At 44.2% G+C, this 27,119-nt stretch overlaps 1 protein-coding gene across 3 annotated transcripts in view; it reads right to left on the bottom strand.

The window, feature by feature from the left end:
• Positions 1 to 27,119, bottom strand: part of LOC110495445 (myocyte-specific enhancer factor 2A) — a 95,193-nt gene that overhangs the window by 35,717 nt on the left and 32,357 nt on the right. For all 3 annotated transcript variants that reach the window (XM_036954863.1, XM_021570730.2, XM_021570721.2), the window contains exons 3-4: positions 19,464 to 19,663; positions 6,492 to 6,695 (exon numbers count right to left, since the gene is read on the bottom strand). In XM_036954863.1, coding sequence (XP_036810758.1) covers positions 6,492 to 6,695; positions 19,464 to 19,517 — 258 coding nt within the window. In that variant the 5' untranslated portion in view covers positions 19,518 to 19,663. The remainder of the gene's footprint in view (positions 1 to 6,491; positions 6,696 to 19,463; positions 19,664 to 27,119) is intronic.

Raw genomic sequence — 27,119 nt, 5'->3', positions numbered from 1 at the left:
TAGACTGAAGCTTGGATTTTTTACACCTTTGTCTTGTTTTATTGAGACAAATACTGTTAGGTGCATGTTTACAGCAGACTTCATTGTATGCACTACTTTCTACTGAACATCGACTACAAAATCCTGTTTCACACCTACCAAGCTATCCACAACTCTGGACCCAAGTGCCTGTCTGACCTCATTCTACCCTCCTGCCCCACACGCACCCTTCACTCCTCCATGTCTGTCCCCCTTGTCAGCCCCGCAGCAGACTAAACACTATGGGTAACAAGGCTTTCAGTTGCACGGCTCCACGGCTGTGGAACGCACTTCCAGACACTATTAGGGCTGAGTCTCTTCCAGACACTATTAGGGCTGCAGAGTCTCTGGCCTCCTTTAAGACACAGCTCAAGGCAGTGCTGTTCAGGAAAGCCTTCAAGGACCTCTGCTATTCGTGTCCTCCGGATCTGGCCACACCTGTATATAGCTTTGATTGTTGTTAATATTATTATTATTATTATTATGACTGTTATAATATGTTCCAGAGAGCCAGGAGTGGTGACAGCTTCTCTCTGTGCCAGCCTGAGCCTCATGTGACTGTCCCCATTATCTTGGAATGTCACAACTATAGATACACAAGCCTGAATCTGTCTCTGATGCTCCACAGAGGGAGCCACTAGGCGTTTGATGTTTATCACAATGTGCTTACTCACTAAGCCTAAGTCAACAAGAGTATGGTCATAATATTCAACAAAGACTAGCACCATCTCACAGTAGAACGCTTTTTCAACTATTCATTTCTATGATTGATTCCTGCATTTCAGGAACAGTCGTGTGTATACACGTATTAACTGGGAAGCCTTGGTGTGGTTACTTGGATTGGAGAGATAAACTAAAATGAAAGGACAAATGTTTCCATCATATCATCACTGCATTATGTGGGCCATTGAAGTGCAGTTGTCGGGCATAAATACATAGCATGTCATGCCGTTGCAAGGTGTCTGGTGTCCACTGCCTGAGAAGCAAGATTCATCTCCATAAATGAAAGGAGTAGATCTTGTCAAGTGCCAAGAGTCAAAGTGAGCAACGTATTTGTCTATTTGAGGACTACATCGTTAAATTGATAGCGCCACTATAATAAAATGAAAGAATTTCCATCATGATTTTTGCCTAATCAAATAAAGCATCTGTATTTTGATGGGTAGAGTGAAGGGTTTGCAACAGAGGCTTTCCTTTCCCTCTCTTCCTCTCGCTCTTTCTGTGCAGACAATTTTCTTCACATTCACGTTCTCCGCAGAAGCACCGGGAGGAAGATAATTGATCAATCAGGCAAATTGAACAGTCTGGACGGCTAGCCCACCATAGCAGATGTGCCAATTTGCATTCATTAAGACAGAGATGAGTCTTAATCACTGTACTGGATTTGATTGACAACATAAACAGCCCCTGTCTCAAATCCTGGGACCACTGCTTTTTATAGCTCTTTTCTATATTTTAAATAGTCATTTCTATATGCAATGGCATGTGTTTTATGATCCACTGCCAATGGCCAATGTGGTTACTATAAGCAGGCTTAGTGGTGAAAGAGCGGAGTGATTTAAATGAAACGTAGTGGGGGAAAGAGAGAAAAGCAGGCCCAATAGACCTGACATTATGAAATGGTCAGGATTTACATATATCTTTGGCTTATCATTCTGAATGGTGAGTGCCATTCATCATAACAGATGATCATTGAAAGTAACAATACTAATACATCTAGAGTCATTTATACGCTCATTTTTTTCACTGAATGAGTTGTTCACCTTTAGAACACTCAACAATGACAAATTATTCATTTCCAAAAGCACATTTAACAAAGATGGCCTCTCTAATGTCGCTGGGAGATAAAGGGGAATTTGCATTTGACTGCTCTTACTTACTCCACAAGACGGGCCATGTAAAAAGACAAACAAAAAAAAGTGTAGTCCAGCTCTTTACAAGCCCAGGCATGCTATTTGAGTAAAACTGCAGTTCCAAAATTGATTAAGGACATTATTACTAGCCTGGACTAAAGTGTAGCCTACCAGTTGTGTTTAAACTAGTACAGCTGTATAATCCCATGCAATTATATCCACATCCCTTATTTTATGAGATTACTTTAAATGTGTTCAGTCAATGTCAATTTCGTTTAAATGCAAACTTGATTAATCCAAGCATTGCTGCAAACCGTAATTGTGTTGAAATGCTCTAAAGAAAAGCACAGATGGACATTCCTGTGAAGTTGATTTCAGGGAATCGCAGCTAGACAGTGAGGAGTCTGTATTCAGAGTTGCAGAAGAAGGTTATAGAATAGCTAAAGGAAGATTTCATTAGTTGGGGAGGAAGAGGAGAAGGGATGATTTGATTATTTTAATTACCTACAGCAGCATTTTCATTTGAGGTACAAATAGAATTCAATAATAAACACAACAACACTGTAGGACAGCACCCAAATCCAGACATGAACAGCAGTGATCTACTATACAGGGTAGTATGACATATGCAAGCTGGTCTGTCTGTTTCTTTATCACAGTGATATTGATCCAGTTGAAATGCATTTGATCTATCCTCTGTACATCAGCCTTAATACAGATTCTCAGATAAAAGGTTCACAGGTTTCTCACTGCAAACTGCTAGTGAAAGGGTACCAGAAACTAAATAAAGGGTACCAGAAACTAAAATGATCCTGTAAAAGCAAGCTTTTCTTCTCTACTTGCCCCTGTGTTCACTCAGCACAGGAAAACGGCATGGCAAGGAATGACGTTTTCTCTGGCAATATATGTTCTATAAAGTCCTTAGAGACCCAGACAGGCTTGCCCTAACCTCTGAGGAAAGGAAACAGTACATCAATCCATCCAGCATAGCTACTCAGTAAATAAAAGGTTGCTCTGAGAGCCGGGTCTTTGAAAGGTGAGACGCAGATGAGATCAGATGGGAACAGGGAGACTTCTAATCAGACGGAGAAGTGGACGTGATCCACAAAGGGAGATTTCATGCAACAGTTCACCTGTCGCCCGGAGTGTTGCTGCAGTTCAGACCACCACACACACACACACCGCACACACATTTATGCCCAGGCACAGCGATCTGAGCCTGCTGCTCTGGTCTCCACAGCGAGCCAAGTTTGAGACAAAATCCATAGCCCTCCACTGGGTTATCAAACTGTGCCCCAGGCATGTCTCCATCTGAGGAAAACATGGCAATTGCTCTCCCACACTGCAAGGCCCAGCCTTTATCTACAGATGGTACTACTGAGCAGGAATGTGACCTTTGATTTGGCTTCGCACATGGAATTGGAACGTATGCTGCCCAATGAAAACTCAGAAAGGATTTGCTTGGTCTCTCAAGCGAGGCAGGTGAGCAAATGACTGTGTGGCAATTATCAGTTTAATGCAATTTCTACATTTAGAGGAGTGTCAGGGTGAGTGTCTCCATGTGAGACACATCACTACAGAGACCAGTGCAGGCTGCTGAGGGGAGGACGGCTCATAATAATGTCTGGAACAGAGTAAATGGAATGGCATCAAACACATGGAAACCATGTGTTTGATGTATTTGATACCATTCCACTTATTCCACTCCAGCCACTACCATGAGTCCGTCCTCCCCAATTAAGGTGCCACCAACCTCCTGTGACAGAGGGAGAGAGAGAGAGAAAGTGAAAGACACAGAGAGAGAGAGGGAGGGAGTGAGATAGATCTATCCATTATAGACCCATTCTGTGCTTCTCTCACCCATTTACACTAAGAAGGGAACTATTGCTTCATTAGGCGTGCAGTCATCCTATATCCCAATGACACTGACTACACCCAGATAGGGAAGCAGCAGACAGATAGACATTCAGATCATGGCATAAAATACAACTTGTGCTTTTGTCATTTCAAAAGGATAGTCCGTGTTTTAATGATAAAGATCACATCTATTGGCAATCTCTGTGTTCTGCAAGAACGAAAGGACATTCTGAACATTTCATTTGTCTTTTATTGAAGACGCCACCTGGCTTTCTCTATATAAACACTTCACAACAGGATGCAGCCAACAGCCTGGGCTAGATCAGATAAGCCCACAGCAGACACTGAGCTCTATCTAACGGCTCTGACATTTGCTCTTGTGCCGCAGCACTTTTTGAAACAGTGAATGGTGGGTAGTGTGGAAATGTTCAGAATTGGAGCCTGAACAGGCCTGGTTACTTCTGCTCTGCTTCTTCACTTCTGAACCTTGGTCACATAGCCAGCAGGGTTAGAGGGATTTGCACATATCTGCACAGATGCTGGCCGAGTGAGCAGGGACAACGCTGCATTGTTCTCCCCTTTCGATCGCGCCGCAAGAGCAGGGCAGAATCCTTGAGAGTGGCTAGAGGGGCCTGAACAGATCGCCACCAGCTTGTACTACACACTACACTTCAGTTAGTGCAGTGCCCCCTAGAGATGACACTGTGTGCCCTGCAGAGTACAGTACATGACATTTACAAGATACAGCTAACATATACATCAATAAACTACAATGGCAAAAGGTATACACTACTGTACTGTAGAATCAGTACGGGAATCTCTACAAAAAGGAAACGCCTATTTATTAAGAGCAAATAGAGCAAATGATGGATCCTCTTCCATCTGTGAGAAACAGTTTTAGTTGTTGTGCTTTGGTCCTGATGAATCCAAGAAGGACTCCCGAGTCACGGCAGAAAACAATCATAGGGTCAATTTTACATAATTGTGGAGTGTGTCCATGTATTTTTAATGCAGGTGAGACCCTGCTTAGCTCAGAGGGAGAGAGATCAGGGCCCCTGGTGGGGGACTGAGGCTGCTGGATGCCAGAGCACTGTTTTGCAGCTCTGCCAAGCAGGTAATTTACTAGCAGCAGTACCATGAATAAAATATACCAGGCACAGCTGACTCCTTTCATGCTATTGGATGCTAAGTGAAAGACTTTTAAAAACATGGGATTCTTGGAATTTATGTATCATACTCTGTATCCCTTTCCTGCAGTCAAATGACTAGTGGCCTCATGGGTGGAATGTTATTCATATTTTTCATAATTTCATAATACACAAAGATAATTAGGTGTTCCTATGTCAAACGGTTTTGTTATATTTCTTCTGTGATGTATATAAAGAATAATATCAACTCTATATCTGACATGGTACAGGTGTCCTCTTTTTTTAAGCCCATAACCATGTGTGTGAGGTGTATACTTTTGTTTCAAAGTAGATTTGTTTAAGACTATCAAGAAACCCTGATTTAGCCCACCACAGTAAGAGGTTAAACTCCTGATGTCTCTTTGTCGGACAGAGTAATAATAAGGTACAGTGCCTTCAGAAAGTATTCCCACATCTTGCATTTTTTCACATTTTGTTGTATTATAAAGTGGGATGAAAATGTATTTAATTGTCATTTTTGTCGACGATGACTCTGTAATGTCAAAGTGGAAGAAAAATTATTTATTGTTTCTATTAATTAATGGAAAATTAAACACTATTATAAACTGGGTGGTTCGAGCCCTGAATGCTGATTGGCTGACAGCTGTGGTATCTCAGATCGTATACCACGGGTATGACAAAACATGTATTTTTACTGCTCTAATTATGTTAGTAACCAGTTTATAATAGCAATAAGGCACCTCGGGGTTTGTGCTTAAGAACAGCCCTTGGCTGTGGTATATTGGCCATATACCACACCCCTTTGGGCCTTAATGCTTAAATATATCTTGATTAGATAAGTATTCAACCCCCAAAGTCAATACCTGATAGAATCACCGTTGGCAGCAATGACAGCTGTGAGTCTTTCTGGGTAAGTCTCTAAGAGCTTTGCACACCTGGCACAAAATCGTGGCATAAAACGTCTAAAATCTTACAGTCTGCAAAGGCCTTTAGTGAAGAATTAAGACACCAGCTTCAGAAAACAGGTTCTGAATAGGTTGAAAAACCACAAGTACGTCAGTAAGAGGTATTTGTATCCAGAAGGATCACATAATCACCCCCATTTTCTTTTCAGTGATGCTCTTGGCCGACAGATTAGGTAGGCTGGCATAACAAGTGGGTTCTTCTTCTTCTGTGAGTGTTTGGGCATGTAGACGGATACTAGCTGCCAGGAAGACCAAGTGCTGCCGGAATTCTCTCCAACACTCTTAGAGCCAATATGAATCTCTAAAGTATGTTCACTACACAATGCTGTGTAATGAAACCTAACATTTAAAGACTTTTTGTTTTAAATGGTGGTATAATAATTCTGCCATTCATCCATGCATGTATCTACAGTACAGTATCTGGGGGAAACAGGGTTTCCATACTGTTTGGACAGCTACTGAGTGTAGGCCTGTGCTGAACTCATCTCTCATAGCTTATCAGAGGCTGCAGACGTCCTCTGCCTGACTGGTAACTAAAAGGAAACTGTTACCGGCCCTTCAGTTGACATTGACCAAACAGTGTATTTTTCCAACATAAGCATATACATGGTTTTCCTGCCATGGCACAGTGAAAATGTGAAGCCACTCACCTCGACAATGTCAGAGTTAGTTCTGCTCTCGTGGGGCTCGTTGTACTCAGTGTATTTGAGCAGGACCTTGTCCATGTCTGTGCTCGCATACTGAAACAGTTTGTTTGAGCTGTTGAATATGATCAGGGCTATCTCACAGTCACATAGAACGCTGAGCTCATAGGCCTTCTTCATTAGCCCAAACTTCCTCTTCGTGAAGGTAACCTGAGGAGACACAGACCAACATCATCAGTTACACACAGAACAAAATCAGATTCAAAAATTACTATTCAAATCCAGAAAATATGCATAAATAAATCCACACAGAATTTAGTATGCATGTATAAAAGACCGTGCTTAAACAGAATTGGAAATGATGTTGAACGGCAGCCTGAGGGTGTTTTTACTGCTTCGATAAGGGGTCAGGCTGCAGCTGCAACGTTTCAGAACTAAAAATAAGACACTTTCCTATCTCCATCTCTCATAATACACATGTCATAAGTGTATCCCTTTAGGAAAACTACAGTGAGGATATGAGGCTGGTGTGACTGGTTAGCAGGCCGGAGGTCAGGCAGTGTAAAGTCATGTAGCGGTTCAGTAAGCTGAATCAGGGCGTTGGGAACAGGGATCCATACATTACATTAGCTCCTGACTCCATGTACGGTACGGACAGCGGTCCCTCCCTGCCCCTGCATCACTCTGCCTGTAACACGAGCCCATAGACGGGACTGCAGGTCATGCATCACTCTGCCTGTAACACGAGCCCACAGACGGGACTGTAGGTCATGCATCACTCTGCCTGTAACACGAGCCCATAGACGGGACTGCAGGTCATGCATCACTCTGCCTGTAACACGAGCCCACAGACGGGACTGTAGGTCATGCATCACTCTGCCTGTAACACGAGCCCACAGACGGGACTGTAGGTCATGCATCACTCTGCCTGTAACACGAGCCCACAGACGGGACTGTAGGTCATGCATCACTCTGCCTGTAACACGAGCCCACAGACGGGACTGTAGGTCATGCATCACTCTGCCTGTAACACGAGCCCACAGACGGGACTGTAGGTCATGCATCACTCTGCCTGTAACACGAGCCCACAGACGGGACTGTAGGTCATGCATCACTCTGCCTGTAACACGAGCCCACAGACGGGACTGTAGGTCATGCATCACTCTGCCTGTAACACGAGCCCACAGACGGGACTGTAGGTCATGCATCACTCTGCCTGTAACACGAGCCCACAGACGGGACTGTAGGTCATACATCACTCTGCCTGTAACACAAGCCCACAGATGGGACTGTAGGTCATGCATCACTCTGCCTGTAACATGAGCCCACAGACGGGACTGCAGGTCATGCATCACTCCAGTGGTACTGACACCTAACCCTCTCTGCAGACTTTCTGTCCTGCATCTCTCAGCTCTGTCTCTGGTTTCCTGTACCTGATACACATGTCATTATGTAACACTGCGTTATTGCCTTTGCAGTACTGTATGCTATGACCCTCTTTCATTGTAAAACCTGATCCAGGCAAACAGGGAAACAAGGAGAACGTACAAGCTGTTCTGTAATGTTGTTTATGTGAAACACCTCCTCAATAGCATTTATGCAAGCTTATCATCCTCACAGTGTGCATCATGTAAAGTGCATTCAGTTACAGTACACTGAGAGCTATGCTATGGATATGCCAGTGAAAGCTGTGCTTCAGGCCAAAGGAGAGTGAATGTGTCTGTATTCACTTCTGCCAATTTCACTGACCTACTAAGAGGAGCTGAGCAGATGAGCTGGCTTTGTTCAACTTTAATTGGTCACAGCTTGCGGCTACCCTCATTTAAAATGGCATAATGCAATATAGTCCTATGAGTTGCATAGCTTATCTGTCTCCACTCAGACAGTGGGGTCACTCCAACTGTGAAAAATGAATTTCAAATGTTCCACACTACAGGTAATTACACAGGTCCATTATAAATCTGGGAGACACACAGACCCATTCCACATGTAATTTGACAGTCACTGCTCCCATGTCAGGTGTGGACATGATGACAAAACCGAATACCAGAATGACATTCCCTAAAATGACATATTTTAATAGTATGAGTTGGAAGTCTTAGAACATGTTAAAGGCCAGTGCTGTCGAAATTCTGCTTTTCCTGTGTTTTGTATCATATTGTACGACAGCTGATGAAACTAACACTGTAAAAGTGTGAAAAAGTCTGATAAGTGTTATTTCCTGACAGTTGCTGGTTGAAAATACAATCTACACAGGACCTTCTAATGAGCAGGTTTTTTATTATTATAATTGTAATATTGTTTTTATTATTTTACCCCCTTTTTCTCCCCAATTATTAGTTACAGACTTGTCCCATCCCTGCAACTCCTGTACAGACTCGGGAGAGACGAAGGTCGAGACACTCTGCTCACTTAACCCAGAAGCCAGCCGCACCAATGTGTCAGATGAAACACTGTACACCTGGAGACTGTGTCAGTGTGCTCTGTTCCCAGCCCGCCACAGGAGTCGCTAGAGCACGAAGAGACAAGGACAACCCAGCCGGCCAAACCCTCCCCTAACCCGGACGACGCTGGGCCAATTGTGAGTCGCCTCATGGGTCTCCTGGTCGCGGCCAGCTGAGGCACAGCCCGGTATCAAACCAGAAAATGCAGTAACGCAGCTAGCACTGCGATGCAGTACCTTAGAACGCCACGCCACTCGGGAGGCCCTAATGAGCAGGTTTTAGATGCGTGGAGTTTCGGCTTGCCAGGTGACATCACAGACATCGCAGTAAATTAGTTAATTAGTTAATAGACCAATGAAAGAGAGTTCCACCACTTTTCAACCTCATATACATTATCTACAGCACCATACCAGTGTCTACATATGTGAAAACGGTATGTTTCTATGGTCTGTGGTTAAATAGATAAGAACGGTCCTAAACAATGCTTGTACGTGACAGGGTAGGACTAAAAGTACGAAAATGATTTTCAAAACCTGCAACAAGTTTCCAGCCAAACGGAATGTATTGTCTTGCATCACTGTGAATCTCATAGTGTTTCAAAATCACCGCTTTGGCTATTGATGATGTCATCAGGTTGAACTTTCTTACTTTAGATTTTTTTCTACATTTTCACATATGTAAACACTGGTAATGTACTGGAGATAATGAAAATGATGTAGAAAATGTTTATAATTGCCTATTAATTGTTACCCAGAAATGATTTGATATTGATGTAAAAACATCTGCATTCACAGTAAGTTTGACATATGGATGTATACGAGTCCTGCTGGAGAGCAACTCCTCTATATATTGGTTTTGTGCATGTCATAGTGCTTATTTGTGCTGTGGTGGTAATACGCTCCATGAGGGCAGACAAGGGTATGTGCAGTCTTTGTATCCTTGGTCCACAGAGGACCATTCCCCACTCCATTCTCATCAGACCTGACTATAACACAGTACAGTAGGCTACAGTAGCTCCTGGTGCAGGTTAATGGACCTGTGTGTGACAGGTCAAACCACCTGACAATGACCTCCCTTGACTCACACTCCTTCTCAGAGCTGCTTGCTTGTTACTTGTTTGTTTAATCGGCTGGAAAGCACCTACTGTCATGTGGGGAAATGATTAACAAATGGACTGCATTTTAGCAGATGAGTATGTCTGCTAAGCTAAGCCATGGAGGGAGGGAGCGTTACCTTTCAGCAGGAAGCAGGAAGCTAACCCTGGGTGAATGAACTGAACTGGTGAGCTGGGACTTTGTTCCACCTGGCTGGGCTGGCTCTCGGTGTGCTGAGTGGAAGAGCAGGGCCACAGCGCTGTGCTGACCCAGGCTCCTGCTTCATTTCACCCAGAGGAGCACAGAGACCCTGCTTCGTTCCGCATCGCCCCTGCAGAGCCAGCTGCTTACCCTTAAAGAGGCGTGTTCCCTATTCTATTGTACTGTCTGTATCCTTGCACTGACTGGACACACTGTAGGACGCATGTCTGACATGGTTTCTGTTCTGTATGCCCTGATCAAAGAAGAGAATACAGACATGGCAAACAATATGTCCACATACTGTGCTTCATACTAATGTACAACAAGGTATATCTTCATCATAAAAAAGCTCTTAGATGCAGCGAGACCAAGCCCTTTGTGTCATGACTATCAGTAGCCTACACCGCAGAGTTGAGTCCTTGCTGAGGCGTGGGCCTTTGGGTTGACACCCCCCAGCCACTGTCCTCTATGGGGTGACTGCCTGGTGAGACAGTGGAAAACCACAGACATGCTTGAGGTCACGTGGGCTAGTCTGTAGGCAGGGTTTTCTATTGCTCACCGCGTCAAAGACACCCACACACATAGGCACCATTCTATGGGTTCCTCAAGAATTTGGATGGTGCTTCAAGTGTAATGATTATGTTTAGTTAATGTACCGTCTAATTCGTGCAATGACAGTGACAGCGAAAGGAGAATCCACTGTAAATCATGTAAAACAAACTACTTTAGGGTACCACAAGTTACTAGTGTGCTACTGTTATCCTCTGCCAAGCAATCAACTGCAAATATAGAAAAAACAAATGACTCAACTATTTTAAACTCTAAATATAAAATGGATCCATTTCTCCAACTTTCTGTAGCCTTTGATAAGGTCATTATAATAACCCACACAATGCCTAGCAGACAGACAGTAATTATATTAGCATTTCTCACCTGATTGTGCGCCTGGCTGAAAACCTTGACCTTTTCAGATTCTCTCTCACTGCTAGTGACGAGCTGGGGGTGCTAATTCTGCTCTCATAGAAAACTTTCTCCAACTACTTTTTCTTCAGGTCTCCACCCCTCATCCTATCTATGAACTGCATGCCTCAGGCATTGTGCTTCCGAAATTCTCCATTGACAACTGTAGTCAGTAATTAAATGTGGGAAGATGAACGAAGAGGATGTTCAATAGAATGTTTAGCTTGGTCAAGTGGTTTTATGTGTTGAACTACTATACTGTATAGCATTTGTTGCCAGAGATCAAGCTGAGTGCATGGTCATCTTGCTCTGCCATGATATGAACTGAATACCTACATGATCCTGTCTCCAGAGAATGACAATGATGGAGGGACCTGTCACTCGTCGGGTCTATCAATTTCCAGGAGTCAACATGACAAACAGGCCATCAGGGCTGGCTTTGGGGTGATAGAGGTGATGCCAACCCATTGAGGGAAAAGGGAGATGGAACTCCATGTCCACTCTAATGGTCTCCATGGCAGACAGGGGTGTGGAAGGATAGGTAGGCTTGGTTGGCTGCAGAGCATGTGTGCCCTGACACCAGCTGGGAGAGTGACCCGGGGCCCCTGGCTCCTTGGCTGTACAGTACTAGGCACAAGGCCTTCCCTCCTGTCCTGTCTGGCTGGATCAGCTCTCACAGGGAGGATGGACAGCTCCAGGAGCCCTGTGCCAATGGACCACCGCAGGATCAAGAGGCCTGACCCACCAGCTGGGCTTGACCTCGGAACCTAAATGGACAATCCTTCCCATTAGACCACAAGAAATGAGCCCACCACTCCGACCTCCTCTGATAGGTCTATATTGATACTGGATGTATAGAGTTTACTCGGCTGAGCCGGTGAGAGGACTGGTGCTAGAAAATAATGTAATTATCATTCCTTATTGGTCGTAATTTGAATCATTAAATTCATAACGGTCTGTCTGTCCTGATGGGTAGAAAAGGTTGAATAATCTCAATCTGCCAACAGGAGCAGACCATTATACTTCCCTCACTAACCTCTTGCTAATACTTCACCATTGGAAAACAAAACATAATTTTCCCTGTTTCACATATAGCTGCTACCCTCTCATTTGTAAGGCAGTTAAACATGATATTTTTTCAAACATGCGTCATAGATGCACTCCACCTAGCCTCCCCTGTTTTCCACCACTTCACCTTCCTTTATTCCCTCTCCATTCTCTACCAACAAGGTTTTTACCTGTTAAATAAATAATGGAGTTGGCCCTGGAGCTTTCAGAGTTTCAGAGTGGGGAGAGAAAGAGATGAAAAATAGAGATGTGCTCTGCTGCTCCCTGGTGAGAGAGGGAGAGGGAGAGGGAGAGGGAGAGGGAGAGGGAGAGGGAGAGGGAGAGGGAGGGGGAGAGAGAGAGGGAGAGGGAGAGAGAGATAGGGAGAGGGAGAGAGAGGGGGAGAGAGAGAGGGAGAGGGAGAGGGAAAGAGAGAGCAGCACTGTGCCCACAGCAAGGGCAGGCAACCCTCCACCCAGCAGAAAAATCATCAAACTTTTAATGACTTGGGCAATTACCCCCAGTGAGCCTGCTTAATGGCATCCAGAGGACGTCATTAGACACGAGGAGCTAACTACGTAGCGTTCCCTGGGCCAGACACAGCCAGTCACACTTTTTTCTTACAGTAGTGAGTGCAAACATTTTCATACTTTATCATAACTGGTCCCCTGTGGGAATTGAACCCACAACACTGCCTTTGCAAGCACTGTGCTCTACCAACTGAGCCACCACAAAACAAGGTCACTCTGTACCTTCCAATGTCCTTTCACTGGGAGGGAGTCCCCAGCACACGCTGCTACTAAAAAGCCCCACCGTCTCCTCCATGGCCTCTCACATAGTCTTTGTCTCCTAGTACAACATAACAATCACAACACAATCAGGCCACAACAGAGAGTTTCTCTGTTTGAAAGGCACTTCTCATCAGGTCATATGAGGCAAATTACATTATTAAATCAGATTCCCCCTCAGGGAATCATCTCAGAACATTCCCCTACTCTTGAATTATTCAGCCAGATTTTCTAAATGAGACAGGTGTGTGTTATCATTTGGAGTATTAATTGTAGGGTGGTGCACTTGGGTAAATCAGGCCTTTCACTGGCTGGGCTGAGCTGAGGATTGATCCATCCATAGTGATTCTGTCGAGCTCCATTATAGAATTCATAGTTTACACAGGTTTGCAATTAGTATGTCAGGCAGGCTGTTCTGCTCAGTGAGACTGGCTGAGCTGAGGTTTCTACCTGACAGGACCTCAGCCGCCATCTTTCATACACCTAGAGTATGAAGAGAAGGAACGCAGTAGAACCAAGGGGGGGGTTCATGAAATCTATTCATGAAAAAGTGATTTGGTTATTAATACATTTTAGAGAATTGACAGATGAGTCAATCCAAAGGAAAGCAAAGAAACTTCCTAGAAATGACATAGTTTACATGCTCTGCCTGCGCTCTGCATGGGCTCTGCATGGGCTCTGCCTGAGCTCTGCATGGACTCTGCCTGAGCTCTGCCTGAGCTCTGCATGGGCTCTGCCTGAGCTCTGCCTGAGCTCTGCATGGGCTCTGCCTGAGCTCTGCCTGAGCTCTGCCTAAGCTCTGCATGGGCTCTGCCTGAGCTCTGCCTGAGCTCTGCATGGGCTCTGCCTGAGCTCTGCCTGAGCTCTGCCTGAGCTCTGCATGGGCTCTTGAGGCTAATCTTTCTGCCATAAAGCGTGAAAGGTCAACAACCCTTCCAGAGCACTTCTAGTGTTGATGTTAGGAGAACACCACTGCTGCTGTCCCCGTGCAGCGTCCTGTATTGCCACACTATTTAATTAGGAATTATGGCAAATTTCAAAAATGTTTCTATGCTCCTAAACCACTCTGATGCATTATTGGACTGTCTGTCAAAGTGGGAGAGCGAGGTAGAGCTAGAGTGAGGTAGAGCTAGAGCGAGGTAGAGCTAGAGCAAGGTAGAGCGAGGTAGAGCTAGAGCGAAAGCTATGTCACCAGGTTATGCAGCCCCCCACTCTCACTGCAGCGCTAGATAGGACTTTGTGGAATAATGCAAATCTACGAAAAATATAAACATCCTGTCACAGAAATTACTAAATTCTGGAAGTCCAATCGATTGTGAGATATGGCATATACATTTTATGCGATAAACTTGGGTCACGGGTTCACAATTTGACATTTTCTGAGACCTTTGCCAAGCAAGGAGGACAGGAGCCGACCTAATCCTACCTCCCATTTTACTTGCAACCCCATTGGAAATAATTTCCCCTGTCAACAACCCCCCACGCCACATCTATTTCTATGGGCACAAGCACTGTTCATGACACAAACTATTCACAACCCTCTTGTTGGCGTGTGTTTGAAGCTTATTTCCTGCAATTATACACATTTTGTTATGTCTAATGTGTATTCATGTGATATTTGAGTGACTTGAACATTACTGCAAAATCTATGGGCTAAAAAACCTAGCTAAAATGTGGGTGACACTTTGCTTCAGTATTTATTTCTCAGGCTCGTTATGTGTTTTGTTTTGCGCATTGGACTCTTACCTAGATGGACTCGCGCCTGGTGAAAACATTATAGCGTATTACGCAATATATTCCAAAATTCTAACCAAATACATGACATTAATTAGGCGATTAAGGTTGTGAGCACAGTGTTTCTGATCAGATCGACAATGATCTTATTTTTTTTCCTCCCCAATTTTCATGGTACCCAATTGGTAGTTACAGTCATGTCCCATCGCTGCAACTCCCGTTGGGAGAGGCGAATGTCGAGAGCCGTAAGTCCTCCAAAACACAACCCAACCAAGCAGCACTGCTTTGTGACACAATGCCCACTTAACCCAGAAGCCAGCCACACGAATGTGTTGGAGGAAACACCGTACACCTGGCGACTGTGTCAGCGTGCACTGCACCCGGTCCACCGCTGGAGTTGCTAATGCACAAGGACATCCCTGCCGGCCAAACCCTCCATAACCCGGATGACTCTGGGCTAATTGTGCATGGGTCTCCCAGTTGCAGCCGGCTGCGACAGAGCCTGGACTCGAACCCAGACTCTAACCCAGACTCTGTAGTAGTACTGCGATGCAGTATCTTAGACCACTGCGCCACTCAGGAGGTTGACAATGACCTTATAATGTATTTGTGTGGCTACGATGCCATCTTTAGAGGCCAACATTTTCTGCTTGGTTTCCGGTGCATTGAAAAACGAATGAAATAGACTACTACCAAGGTCTGATGATGCTTCTGACAATATAGTAAAAGGTGTGTTGTGTTGGGTGATGTGCTAAAGTCTGTAGGCTATTTTGAAAACTGCCGGTGTGTTGTGTTTATGAGGAGTCCCCTCCTGTGTGTGTTGTTGCATGAGCTGACTGCTGTTTCCTCCTTGCTTGGCAGAGATCTTAGAAAATGTAAAAATGTGAACCCGAGACCCAAATGTATCATATAAAATGTATATGCCATATCTCACAATCGACTGGACTTCCCGAATTTAGTATTTTTTCGCTGTGACAAAACTTTTATATTTTCTGCATATTTGCGCTGTAGTGAGTGGGGGGCTGTGTAACCCTGTGACCGAGCTCCGAGTGAGAAAGGTGCACACTTTGACAGACAGTCCTCAACAAGTCAGAGGGGTTTAGAAACATAGTGACATTTTAGAAATATGTCGTTATTCCCCATTAATGCTATGAATATGGATTGCTGGCCATGCGGATAAAGATTCTAACTGTCTTCTGATAATGAGCCTGAATGCTAATGGCCATTCCCCCTTGGTTAGGAGCACACCCCAGGGAAAGGGGACTGTGTGTTTCATGGTCCATAGAGAGAAGATACACACACATCACATTATCATGGTGAAGTTTTATTGTAGCAGCACTCCCAGTGTTTTCACAGTGTGTCCTATTCTCATAGAAGAGTAATGGCAGCGCCTGGGCTCTTCTGATAACCATTCTGGGAGATGAAGAAGTGTGACATTTCAAAATCGTATTGTGAAACAATCAAGGCAACGGTAAGCATGTCGTCCCCCACGAATGATGCAGCGCCCCCCTTAGGCCAATCAGTGTGATTTTGTAAATTATGGATCTCTATGGTAAGACGCATCATGTGAGAATGCTATTAATTGACTACAGCTCAGCGTTCAACACCATAGTACCCTCAAAGCTCATCACTAAGCTAAGGATCCTGGGACTAAACACCTCCCTCTGCAACTGGATCCTGGACTTCCTGATGGTTCGCCCCCAGGTGGTGAGGATAGGTAGCAACACATCTGCCACGCTGATCCTCAACACTGGAGCCCCCCAGGGGTGCATGCTCAGTCCCCTCCTGTACTCCCTGTTCACCCACAACTGCATGGCCAGGCACGACTCCAACACCATCATTAAGTTTGCAGACGACACAACAGTGATCACCGACAGCGATGAGACAGCCTATAGGGAGGAAGTCAGAGACCTGGCCGGGTGGTGCCAGAATGACAACTTATCCCTTAACGTAACCAAGACTAAGGAGATGATTGTGGACTACAGGAAAAGGAGGACTGAGCACGCCCCCATTCTCATCGATGGGGCTGTAATGGAGCAGGTTGAGAGCTTCAAGTTCCTTGGTGTCCACATCACCAACGAACTAGAATGGTCAAACATCCAAGACAGTCGTGAAGAGGGCACGGCAAAACTTATTTCCCCTCAGGAAACTAAAAAGATTTGGCATGGGTCCTGAGATCCTCAAAAGGTTCTACAGCTGCAACATCGAGAGCAACCTGACTGGTTGCTTCACTGCCTGGTACGGCAATTGCTTGGAGGGTAGTGCGTACGGCCCAGTACATCACTGGGGCTAGGGTGCCTGCCATCCAGAACCTCTACACCAGGCGGTGTCAGAGTAAGCCCCTAAAAATTGTCAAAGACCCCAACCACTCCATCATAGACTGTTCTCTCTACTACTGCATGGCAAGCGGTACCGGAGTGCCAAGTCTAGGACAGAAAGGAACAGGTAATCAAATGGCTACCCAGACTATTTGCATTGTGTGCCCCCCCCCCAAGCCCTCTTTTACGCTGCTGCTACTCTCAGTTTATCATATATGCATAGTCACTTTAACTATACAGTCATGTACAGTGAGGAGAACAAGTATTTGATACATTGCCGATTTTGCAGGTTTCCCTACTTACAGAGCATGTAGACGTCTGTAATTTTTATCATAGGTACACTTCAACTGTGAGAGACGGAATCTAAAACAAAAATCCAGAAAATCACATTGTATGATTTTTAAGTCAACCCCTCTTTTACACCCCTGCTACTCTCTGTTCATCATATCATATGCATAATCCCTTTAACCATATCCACATGTACATACTACCTCAATCAGCCTGACTAACCGGTGCCTGTATATAGCCTGGCTACTGTATATAGCCTCTCTACTGTTATTTTTCACTGTCTTTTTACTGTTGGTTTATTTATTTACTTACCTATTGTTCACCTAATACCTTTTTTGCCCTGTTGGTTAGAGCCTGTAAGTAAGCATTTCACTGTAAGGTTGTATTCGGAGCACGTGACAAATTAACTTTGATTTGATTTGATCATTCACGCAAGTTTCATCAAAATCGAGCCAATGGTATCTGAGATATCGCGTTGGTTAGCTAGACTGATAATCATGAGGGTTCACAGCCAATTTAGCAATCAGAAACAACCTGAACTGATGTTGTCGCTTACTTCCTTTTCCTTTTTTGCTGATGTCACAGGTCAGTGCAGATGGTGCAGATAATACAGCTCTGGCAGGAGCCTGCTCTCACCTGGACTGCTATTTGGATCCCACCCAGAAGCAGGTGTTATGCTGATAATTGGCCCATCATGTAGATTTTGGTTTCTCACTTGGCTGAGCCGCATCCCACACAGTAACAGTCAGAGACATGGGGGAGCGGGAGCAGCATTGAGAAGAAGGGGCATGAGGTCTCATGTTATCACCCTCAGGAGGGTGAGCAAAACCTCAATTCGCTTTCTGTGTGCATGGCATAAAAGTTGTTTCACCCACTAGAGAGTGCAAATGATATTTTGAGAGGGTGCGAATATGATAAATCCTATTGGATCGGGCTCAAAGACCACGTCTCCATACTTTATCATGGGTAATGCAAAATATCAAACACATTGCTGTTCACAGGAATACCTACTACCTGACATATATCTACATATTCTGCATATGTAATGCAGAGATAAGAAAACTCTAGGGATTTTGGTTCTCCACAGATACAGTCGGCCTCAGACAGTGGTTGAGCAGACAGGACGGTACTGTACTGTTTAAGCGGGTTATATTTAGCATGAGCAGACAAACAGAGTGATTTCCAGGGCAGGCCTCTCCTCTCTGTGGCTGGCCAGTACCAGATCCATGGCAGTTAGAGTTGAGGGAGAGAAGGGTGCTCTGTGTCCGGCTAACTGACCCACCCTACTAATGAGAGGGTGGTGTGGTGCAGTGGCTGCTCCTAATTACTACCAAGCAGCTGCAACCGCATGGAGCCACGCGGAGCCCAGCGAGGGGCCCTGTCAGGCCAAGGGACAAGCCCTCCAGTGTGGAGAGGCCGCAGTCGCCTCACTTCGCCCCGCTCACTGCTCAGTGTTCTGGGTTCACTCCCACGCCAAGCAGCCCCCGCTGCAGCCTGCTATACTACTGCTGCTGCCTCATCAACTTCTCCTGCTGAAATTGCAGGGTAGCGGGGGAATCATGTCTGTAAATAAGGCTGCACTGACAAAAAAATGTCATGGTTCTTGTTTATCCGGCTGGGGACTTTCTGTTCAGATTCATATTGTCACTGACAGCAGCTTCAGTTCCATAGAACAGGTATCCTATCCAAAATATTACCCAATATAGAAATGGCATTTTTACTCCAACCCTTAAACTGGAGAGATATACTTTCTCTTAAAGGACTGGATAATGTAAATTTATTACAAACAATAAATGGTGTTTATTGGATTGAAAATACTTGAGTCAACAATTCACTCCAGAGAAAAGTGCTACTACCTCAAATAGAAATGGTTGCTATATGAAAACATACAATCCTGTGAAGTCAGTGGGCACTTTGAGTCCCTGTCAAGAATTCACCACAGGTGGTAAGCGGTGAGAAGACAACTCCTGTTTTCAACTCCAAGCGGAACAACACTGTAGGCCTCAGGTAGACAAGTGGGAGTAGCCTGCTGCCATTGGCTTGTGTGTGGAGAGAGAGGCATCTTTATGCTGAGTGGAGGGCATGGGAGAGGGGTGACACTGACCTGCCTGTTCCTCTCATCCATGATCCTGGTGATCTGTATCTTCTTCCGTCCCATCTCTGCGTTCTGTTCGGTCTCTCTGACACTTCAAGAATATCAGAAAAACTACCGAGCTCGTCTTCTTCCTTATCTCCTAGCACATTGTACAACACTCTCTCTTCTCTCTCTCTCTGGCTCTGTCGTTTTCGTGACCACACCACAATCTGCAGGGAGAGAGAGAGAGAGAGAGAGAGAGAGAGAGAGAGAGAGAGAGAGAGAGAGAGAGAGAGAGAACAGAGTTAACATAACACCCAGTGATCTCTTCTCAGGCACAACAAAGCAGCCAATGGCTCTGTGTTCCATTCCCTGACACATACAGAGAGGTTATGAGACAGACAGGGGAACATGATGGCACCTTATCTCCTCACCTGCACTTCCACAGCAGCTGGAGCCACTGTCAGAACACTTCAGACTTAAAGGAGAAACCGTTCGGAAAATGCTAAACGCAATTTATAAGTTCATCTGCTCTTTAGTGTTGAATAGGCCTGATTCAGAACCAATGATAAAAGTGCCTTTTAAGAGCTTTTCATACATAAGTGTGAAATTATCTTTTCCATTTTATGTGAGAAATGACTGCATTAAGCTCTTACTGAAGTACAAGTTGCCATGTGGAGCTGGTGTTGACTTCCAACCAAGTCAATGTCTACTGGGTATATCTGGATTTGATCTTTAAGCCTAACAACCAGTAGCAGGATGACAGAATTACAGAGCTTTAACAACAAAAAATGTATCCTATTCTCTCTCGCTCTCTGTGTCTGTCTTACTCTCATATGTACACAAGTAGTCAGTCAAAAGTATTCCTAAGATGCCTGTGAAGACCGAGCACAGAGCTCCACTCTTCCTTGGCCAAAGCTTTTGACACGGTAGACCATTCCATTCTTGTGGGCCGGCTAAGGAGTATTGGTGTCTCTGAGGGGTCTTTGGCTTGGTTTGCTAACTACCTCTCTCAAAGAGTGCAGTGTTTAAAGTCAGAACATCTGCTGTCTCAGACACTGCCTTTCCCCAAAGGTGTACCCCAAGGCTCGATCCTAGGCCCCACGCTCTTCTCAATTTACATCAAGAACATAGCTCAGGCAACAGAAAGCTCTCTCATCCATTTATATGCAGATGATACAGTTTTATATTCATCTGGCCCCTCTCTGGATTTTGTGTTAAACGCTCTACATCAAAGCTTTCTTAGTGTCCAACAAGCTTTCTCTGCCCTTAACCTTGTTCTGAACACCTCCAAAACAAAGGTCATGTGGTTTGGTAAGAAGAATGTCCCTCTTCCCACAGGTGTGATTACTACCTCTGAGAGTTTAGAGCTTGAGGTAGTCACCTCATACCAGTACTTGGGAGTATGGCTAGACTGTACACTGTCCTTCTCTCAGCACATATCAAAGCTGCAGGCTAAAGTTAAATCTAGACTTGGTTTCCTCTATCGTAATCACTCCACTTCCACCCCAGCTGCCAAAATAACCCTGATTCAGATGACCATCCTACCCATGTTAGATAACGGAGACGTAATTTATAGATCGGCAGGTAAGGGTGCTCTCGAGCGGCTAGATGGTCTTTAGCATTCGGCCATCAGATTTGCCACTAATGCTCCTTATAGGCCACCTTACTGCACTCTATACTCCTCTGTAAACTGGTCATCTCTGTATACCCGTCGAAAGACCCACTGGTTGATGCTTATTTTAAAAACCCTCTTAGGCCTCACTCCCCCCTATCTGAGATATCTACTGCAGCCCTCATCATCCACATACAACACACGTTCTGCCAGTCACATTCTGTTAAAGGTCCCCAAAGCACACACATCCCTAAGTCGCTTGTATTTTCAATTCGCTGCAGCTAGCAACTGGAACGAGCTGCAACAAACACTCAAACTGGAGAGTTTTATCTCAATCTCTTCATTCCAAAACTCAATCATGGAAACTCTTACTGACAGTTGTGGCTGCTTTGCGTGATGTATTATTGTCTCTACCTTCTTGCCCTTTGTGCTGTTGTCTGTGCCCAATCACGTTTGTACCATGTGTTGTCATGTGTTGCTGCCATGCTATGTTATTGTCTTAGGTCTCTCTTTATGTAGTGTTGTGTTGTCTCTCTTGTCATGATGTGTTTTATCCTTTATTTTGATTTGATTTATTTTTAATCCCAGCCCCTGTCCCCGCAGGAGGCCTTTTGCCTTTTGGTAGGAAGTCATTGTAAATAAGAATTTGTTCTTAACTGACTTGCCTAGTTAAATAAAGTTTTTTTTGTATTCCTCATCTGATCCAGGCCGCTGCCAGCTATGCTCTTCAGATGATTAAGAGTACACCCAGTCAGGTTTAAATCCTCTGAGGTGGAGGAGGTAGTTCCCACGTGAGGTACTCTGTAACCTGCCAACCTGGTCACTGGTTCAGACTCCAGCAGGCCCGGTGAACTTTGATCTCTGTTCTATGAGAGATAGATATCTCCCTGAAAGAGCATTCATCACTGACACAGTGACATAATTTACAAGCAAATGGAAAAATGCTTATATTCACTTTAGAAAAGAACCTCTGGGCAAGGTTAACATTGTAGTATTCAGCCTCGGTCCAGCAGAGATACAGTTAGCACCATAGACCAAAAAGCAGCGAGAGCTGACTAACATCATGGGACCAGAAATGGCCAGTTCCAGTGGCACACAGTAATTTTAGGCTTTGAGACACTGGCATTATAGTGTCTGGCTGTCTGAATCTAACCACTGTTAGGCAAACTCAACATGAGATCACCTAGCCAACAACCCCCAACCCACGCACGGCTGTCCACAGTAAGGAAACTAACTACGCAAACCCCCTTGAAGAATTTCCCTAAACCACATCACAACAAGTCGGTGAGAACGACAGTGTTCTTTTTCATTCACTGTTTCCAAATACTCCTACTGACACTTTTTCTACTGGTGTGTCTGTATGAGTGTGTATTTCTGTCCGTCTCTCTCGCTTTGAAGAGCAGTTGACTTGCTTCTCTTGACACTACTGTACAATTGTAGGCCTACATCTGAAGACAGTGAACCACACACATTCCACCTCGTCTCTAAACTGTGAGAGGATCTGTCATAGCAGTCTAGTACAGTGCAGGTTCTTGTGGCATAATGCCTTGTGTCATGACATTTCTGTTACGTAAATATGAGGTGACAAGCTGAGGTCCCTCAGACACCAGGTTTGCTACTGCACTCTGCTTGGTACAGCTACTATCTGAAGAAAACACAGAAATAGATTTCCTTATTCTATCTGTAAATCAAATCAAAAATCACATTTTATTTGCCACATGCACCGAATACAACGGGTAGACCTTACCGTGAAATGCTTACTTATAAGCCCTTATCCAAAAATGCAGTTTTAAGAAAAATAAGAGATAAGAAAATATTTACTAAATCAATTATTACTATTATTATATATTTGTTTAAACACAATAAAATAACAATAATAAGGCTATATACAGGCTATATACAGGATGTAGTTGGATCATTGTTGCTGGGTAGGAATAACATTTAACACAGTAAAAGTTTGATTTCCATTACAAAAATTCAGATCAGTTTTAGCATAATAAAAGGTGTTATAAATCTATGCATAACAACTGCTGAATGTTAAAGCATGGTTCTCAAAAGAGACAGCAGATGGGAGACAGACAATCAACACCTGTACTGTTTTTATTTTCTTCTTCACTGATGCATTATGTATCAGTACATCTGTAGCATGTGTCGATTACTAAACCTTTTCACATAGCTGCCTACACATAAAAAAAAGTCTAAGTAAAAAGTACGTCAAAGTTAATCCATAACTGAACTAAAATAAATGCTTGTGGGCTAACTGCTTGATGGATGTGAAGTCAACTTGTTACAGTTGAAAGTAGTTTGGACACACATCGTTACATACAGTTGAAGTCGGAAGTTTACATACACTTAGGTTGGAGTCATTAAAACTTGTTTTTCAACCACTCCACAAATTTCTTGTTAACAAACTAGTTTTGGCAAGTCGGTTAGGACATCTACTTTGTGCACGGCACAAGTCATTTTTCCAACAATTGTTTACAGACAGATTATTTCACTTAGAATTCACTGTATCACAATTCCAGTGGGTCAGAAGTTGACATACACTAAGTTGACTGTGCCTTTAAACAGCTTGGAAAATTCCAAAAAATGATGTCATGGCTTTAGAAGCTTCTGACAGGCTAATTGACATTATTTGAGTCAATTGGAGGTTTACCTGTGGATGTATTTCAAGGCCTACCTTCCAACTCAGTGCGTCTTTGCTTGACATCATTGGAAAATCAAAAGAAATCAGCCAAGAACTCAGACAAAAAATTGTAGACCTCCACAAGTCTGCTTCATCCTTGGGAGCAATTTCCAAACGCCTGAAGGTACCACGTTCATCTGTACAAACAATATAAAGTATAAACACCATGGGACCACGCAGCCGTCATACCGCACAGGAAGGAGACGCGTTCTGGCTCCTAGAGATGAAAGTATTTTGGTGCGAAAAGTGCAAATCAATCCCACAACAACAGCAAAGGACCTTGTGAAGATGCTGGAGGAAACAGGTACCTATCAGGTATCTATATCCACAGGTTATTGACATAACCTGAAAGGCCGCTAAGCAAGGAAGAAGCCACTGCTCCAAAACCGCCATAAAAAAGCCAGACTACGGTTTGCAACTTACGGTTTGAAACTGGGGACAAAGATCGTTATTTTTGGAGAAATGTCCTCTGGTCTGATGAAACAAAAATAGAACTGTTTGGCCATAGTGACCATTGTTATGTTTGGAGGAGAAAGGGGGAGGCTTGCAAGCCGAAGAACACCATCCCAACTGTGAAGCAGTGGCAGCATCATGTTGTGGGGGTGCTTTGCTGCAAGAGGGACTGGTGCACTTCACAAAATAGATGGCATCATGAGGATGGACAATTATGTGGATATATTGAAGCAACAAAGGCAAGGTAATGGAGTGGCCATCACAAAGCTCTGACCTCAATCCTATAGAAAATGTGTGGGCAGAACTGAAAAAGCGTGTGCAAGCAAGGAGGCCTACAAACCTGACTCAGTTACACCAACTCTGTAAGGAGGAGTGGGACAAAATTCACCCGACTTATTGTGGGAAGCATATGGGAGGCTACCCGATAACGTTTGACCCAAGTTCAACAATTTAAAGGCAATGCTACCAAGTACTAATTGAGTGTATGTAAACTTCTGACCCACTGGGAATGTGATGAAAGAAATAAAAGCTGAAATAAATAATTATCTCTACTATTATTCTGACATTTCACATGTTTTAAATAAAGTGGTGATCTTAACTGACCTAAGACAGGGAATTTTTACTAGGATTAAATGTCAGGAATTGTGAAAAACTGAGTTTAAATGTATTTGGCTTAGCTGAATGTAAACTTACGACTTCCACAGTATGTACTGTAGGTAGAGAGCAGAGTTGTAATCCTGGCTGTGAGTTGTGTCCTAATCTCGTTGGGTGACAGAGGAGAGCAGGGCAGTGCCGGGGCAGCAGAGGGGATGCAGAGTTACACTAAATCCTGGTGGATTACTGCAGCACGTGGAGACGGGCCAGCACTGCAGCGTGTCACCAGTCACAGCCTCAGCACGGCACGCCTCTATACAGGTGGATGTACGTAACCCTCCACAAGGCTCGCTAACTAGAGCATGCTACCATGAGTCATACCACTTCCATTGTTTAGCGCTCAATGATGCCAATGGTAAACTGCAGCTAAGTAACATAACTGATGTCAATGGGCGGCAGGTAGCCTAGTGGTTCAGAGGGTTGGGCCGTAACTGAAATGTCACTGGTTCGAATCCCCAAGTCGACCAGACGAAAAATCTGTCAAATGTGCCCTTGAGTAAGGCACTTAACCCTAATTGCTCTGGATAAGAGTTTCTACTAAATGATGATTAAACTGTCTATGACTCTCCAGGTCCATACAACCCTGGTGTTTTAAAAGTGATGTTAACTGAGCTATGCATTGAAAGCTTTACTCTGTGTTAATCACGCTTGATAGGATTATTCTGTCCATTTCACCTTGCTGGTAAGAATGTATACATCTCACCATGTACTCTTTAGAAGACATTGATAATGTACACCTGCACCACTTAGCCTTTCATTTAAACCAGTCCAGCACTTCGTAAAGGTGCTTACCAAACATTTGCACCACAGAGATCAATGCACAGTGAATATGTCTCTATAGGAGAGACCACATCAGGCTGACATCAAAATCAATACCAGCTACATGACACACAGAATGTGCAGACGAATCCAAGCCTCATTTACAACCATACGAACCAAGAGTATAAATACAGTGGGATGTTGTGAGCATTGTTGTTTAGGTTAAAAAGTCCTCTTAGATTCTTGGAATTAATATAATTAAGAGTGATTTCTGGCCACGGAGACAGGCCCAGTAGCAGCCGCTCTCTGTCTCTCTGTCCCTTCCTCCCTCCCGTGAGACAGGCCTCTGGGAGATGGGGAGGGTTGGTGACGGGGTCGGCCCTTTCACACTCAATAAAACATGCTCCACTCCCATGTAATTACTGAACACAGCACATCCGCCTCACTCCCTCACTCACTCCCTCTCAGTCAGTAAGCCTGAATAAGCTCTGCACGTAGTCACAGAGCTGTAGGCCTAGTATTACTTAACCTCATATTACATCTTACACTGCTGTCCAACACAAAAGACGACATCCTATATGGTTCATTTCATTTAAAGGATGAGACCAGATCATCTATTGTTGACCCTGTTATTGGCCATACTACATTCAGAGCATGATGTGGTTAGAATGATATATCTTAAAGCCAAAAAGAACATCTAATGCTTTGAATGTTCAGCTCTTACTTTCTTCAAAGACTCTATACATGCAAATGTGTGTACTGTACTGTCTAAGTGAGTGTTTAATGTGAGGAAAGCCTAACCCATTTCCCTTATTACTCTGACTGTCATGGACAGGAGCCAAAGTCCTGAGCATAGCCATGACAGTTGTGCTTCCTGTGTGTGAAGAGCTCAGTTTGACTATCCTACCACAGGGCCAGGTCACGGAGTGGGCAGACAAGACTCAACTTCCTGCCTCTCCACTTCCTGTTTTTAGGACCACTTCTAAATGCCCACTGCAGGGGAGGGATAGAAAAAAGGGAGGGAGTGTGCCTTGGGGACACCCTTACTCTCTGATCTCCTCCACGTGTTGCCTTCCTGACTGTAACTCTGAGACTAAACAACAACAGGACTCCATCTCCTGTTCATTCTTTCTGTGTGTTTATTATGTTTACAGTACAGGGCCATTAGACAGGCTGGACAGGCACATGCTGCCACACCAAGCACTGCACCACTTTCTATTCAGTTAGATGTCAGGCCTTTCCTTGTTTTGGCCAGGACTGATAATGACTTGAAACATTTCCGGAGCTACATAATGATGAATAACTACTCCATCACACACTAAACTAATGAGCAGTAAAATACTGATTAAACAGAGTTCACACTTAACAAGAAAACAGCAGCGCAAAATGGTAGCAATTTAATCCCAAAACTTGAAAGTGGAAGGAAATGGCTCAGTTCCAGTTTGTTAGGCTTTAAGCGGTGTGGGGACATGGAGCAAAGTAAACCCTCATGATTCTGCTGCTTCGTTTCAATGAGACC

The sequence above is a fragment of the Oncorhynchus mykiss genome, chromosome 2 (assembly GCF_013265735.2).
Source record: "Oncorhynchus mykiss isolate Arlee chromosome 2, USDA_OmykA_1.1, whole genome shotgun sequence".
Taxonomy (NCBI): Eukaryota; Metazoa; Chordata; class Actinopteri; order Salmoniformes; family Salmonidae; genus Oncorhynchus; species Oncorhynchus mykiss.
The sequence above is the reverse complement of the archived record's forward strand: the minus strand, read 5'-3'. Positions and strand labels throughout refer to the sequence as shown.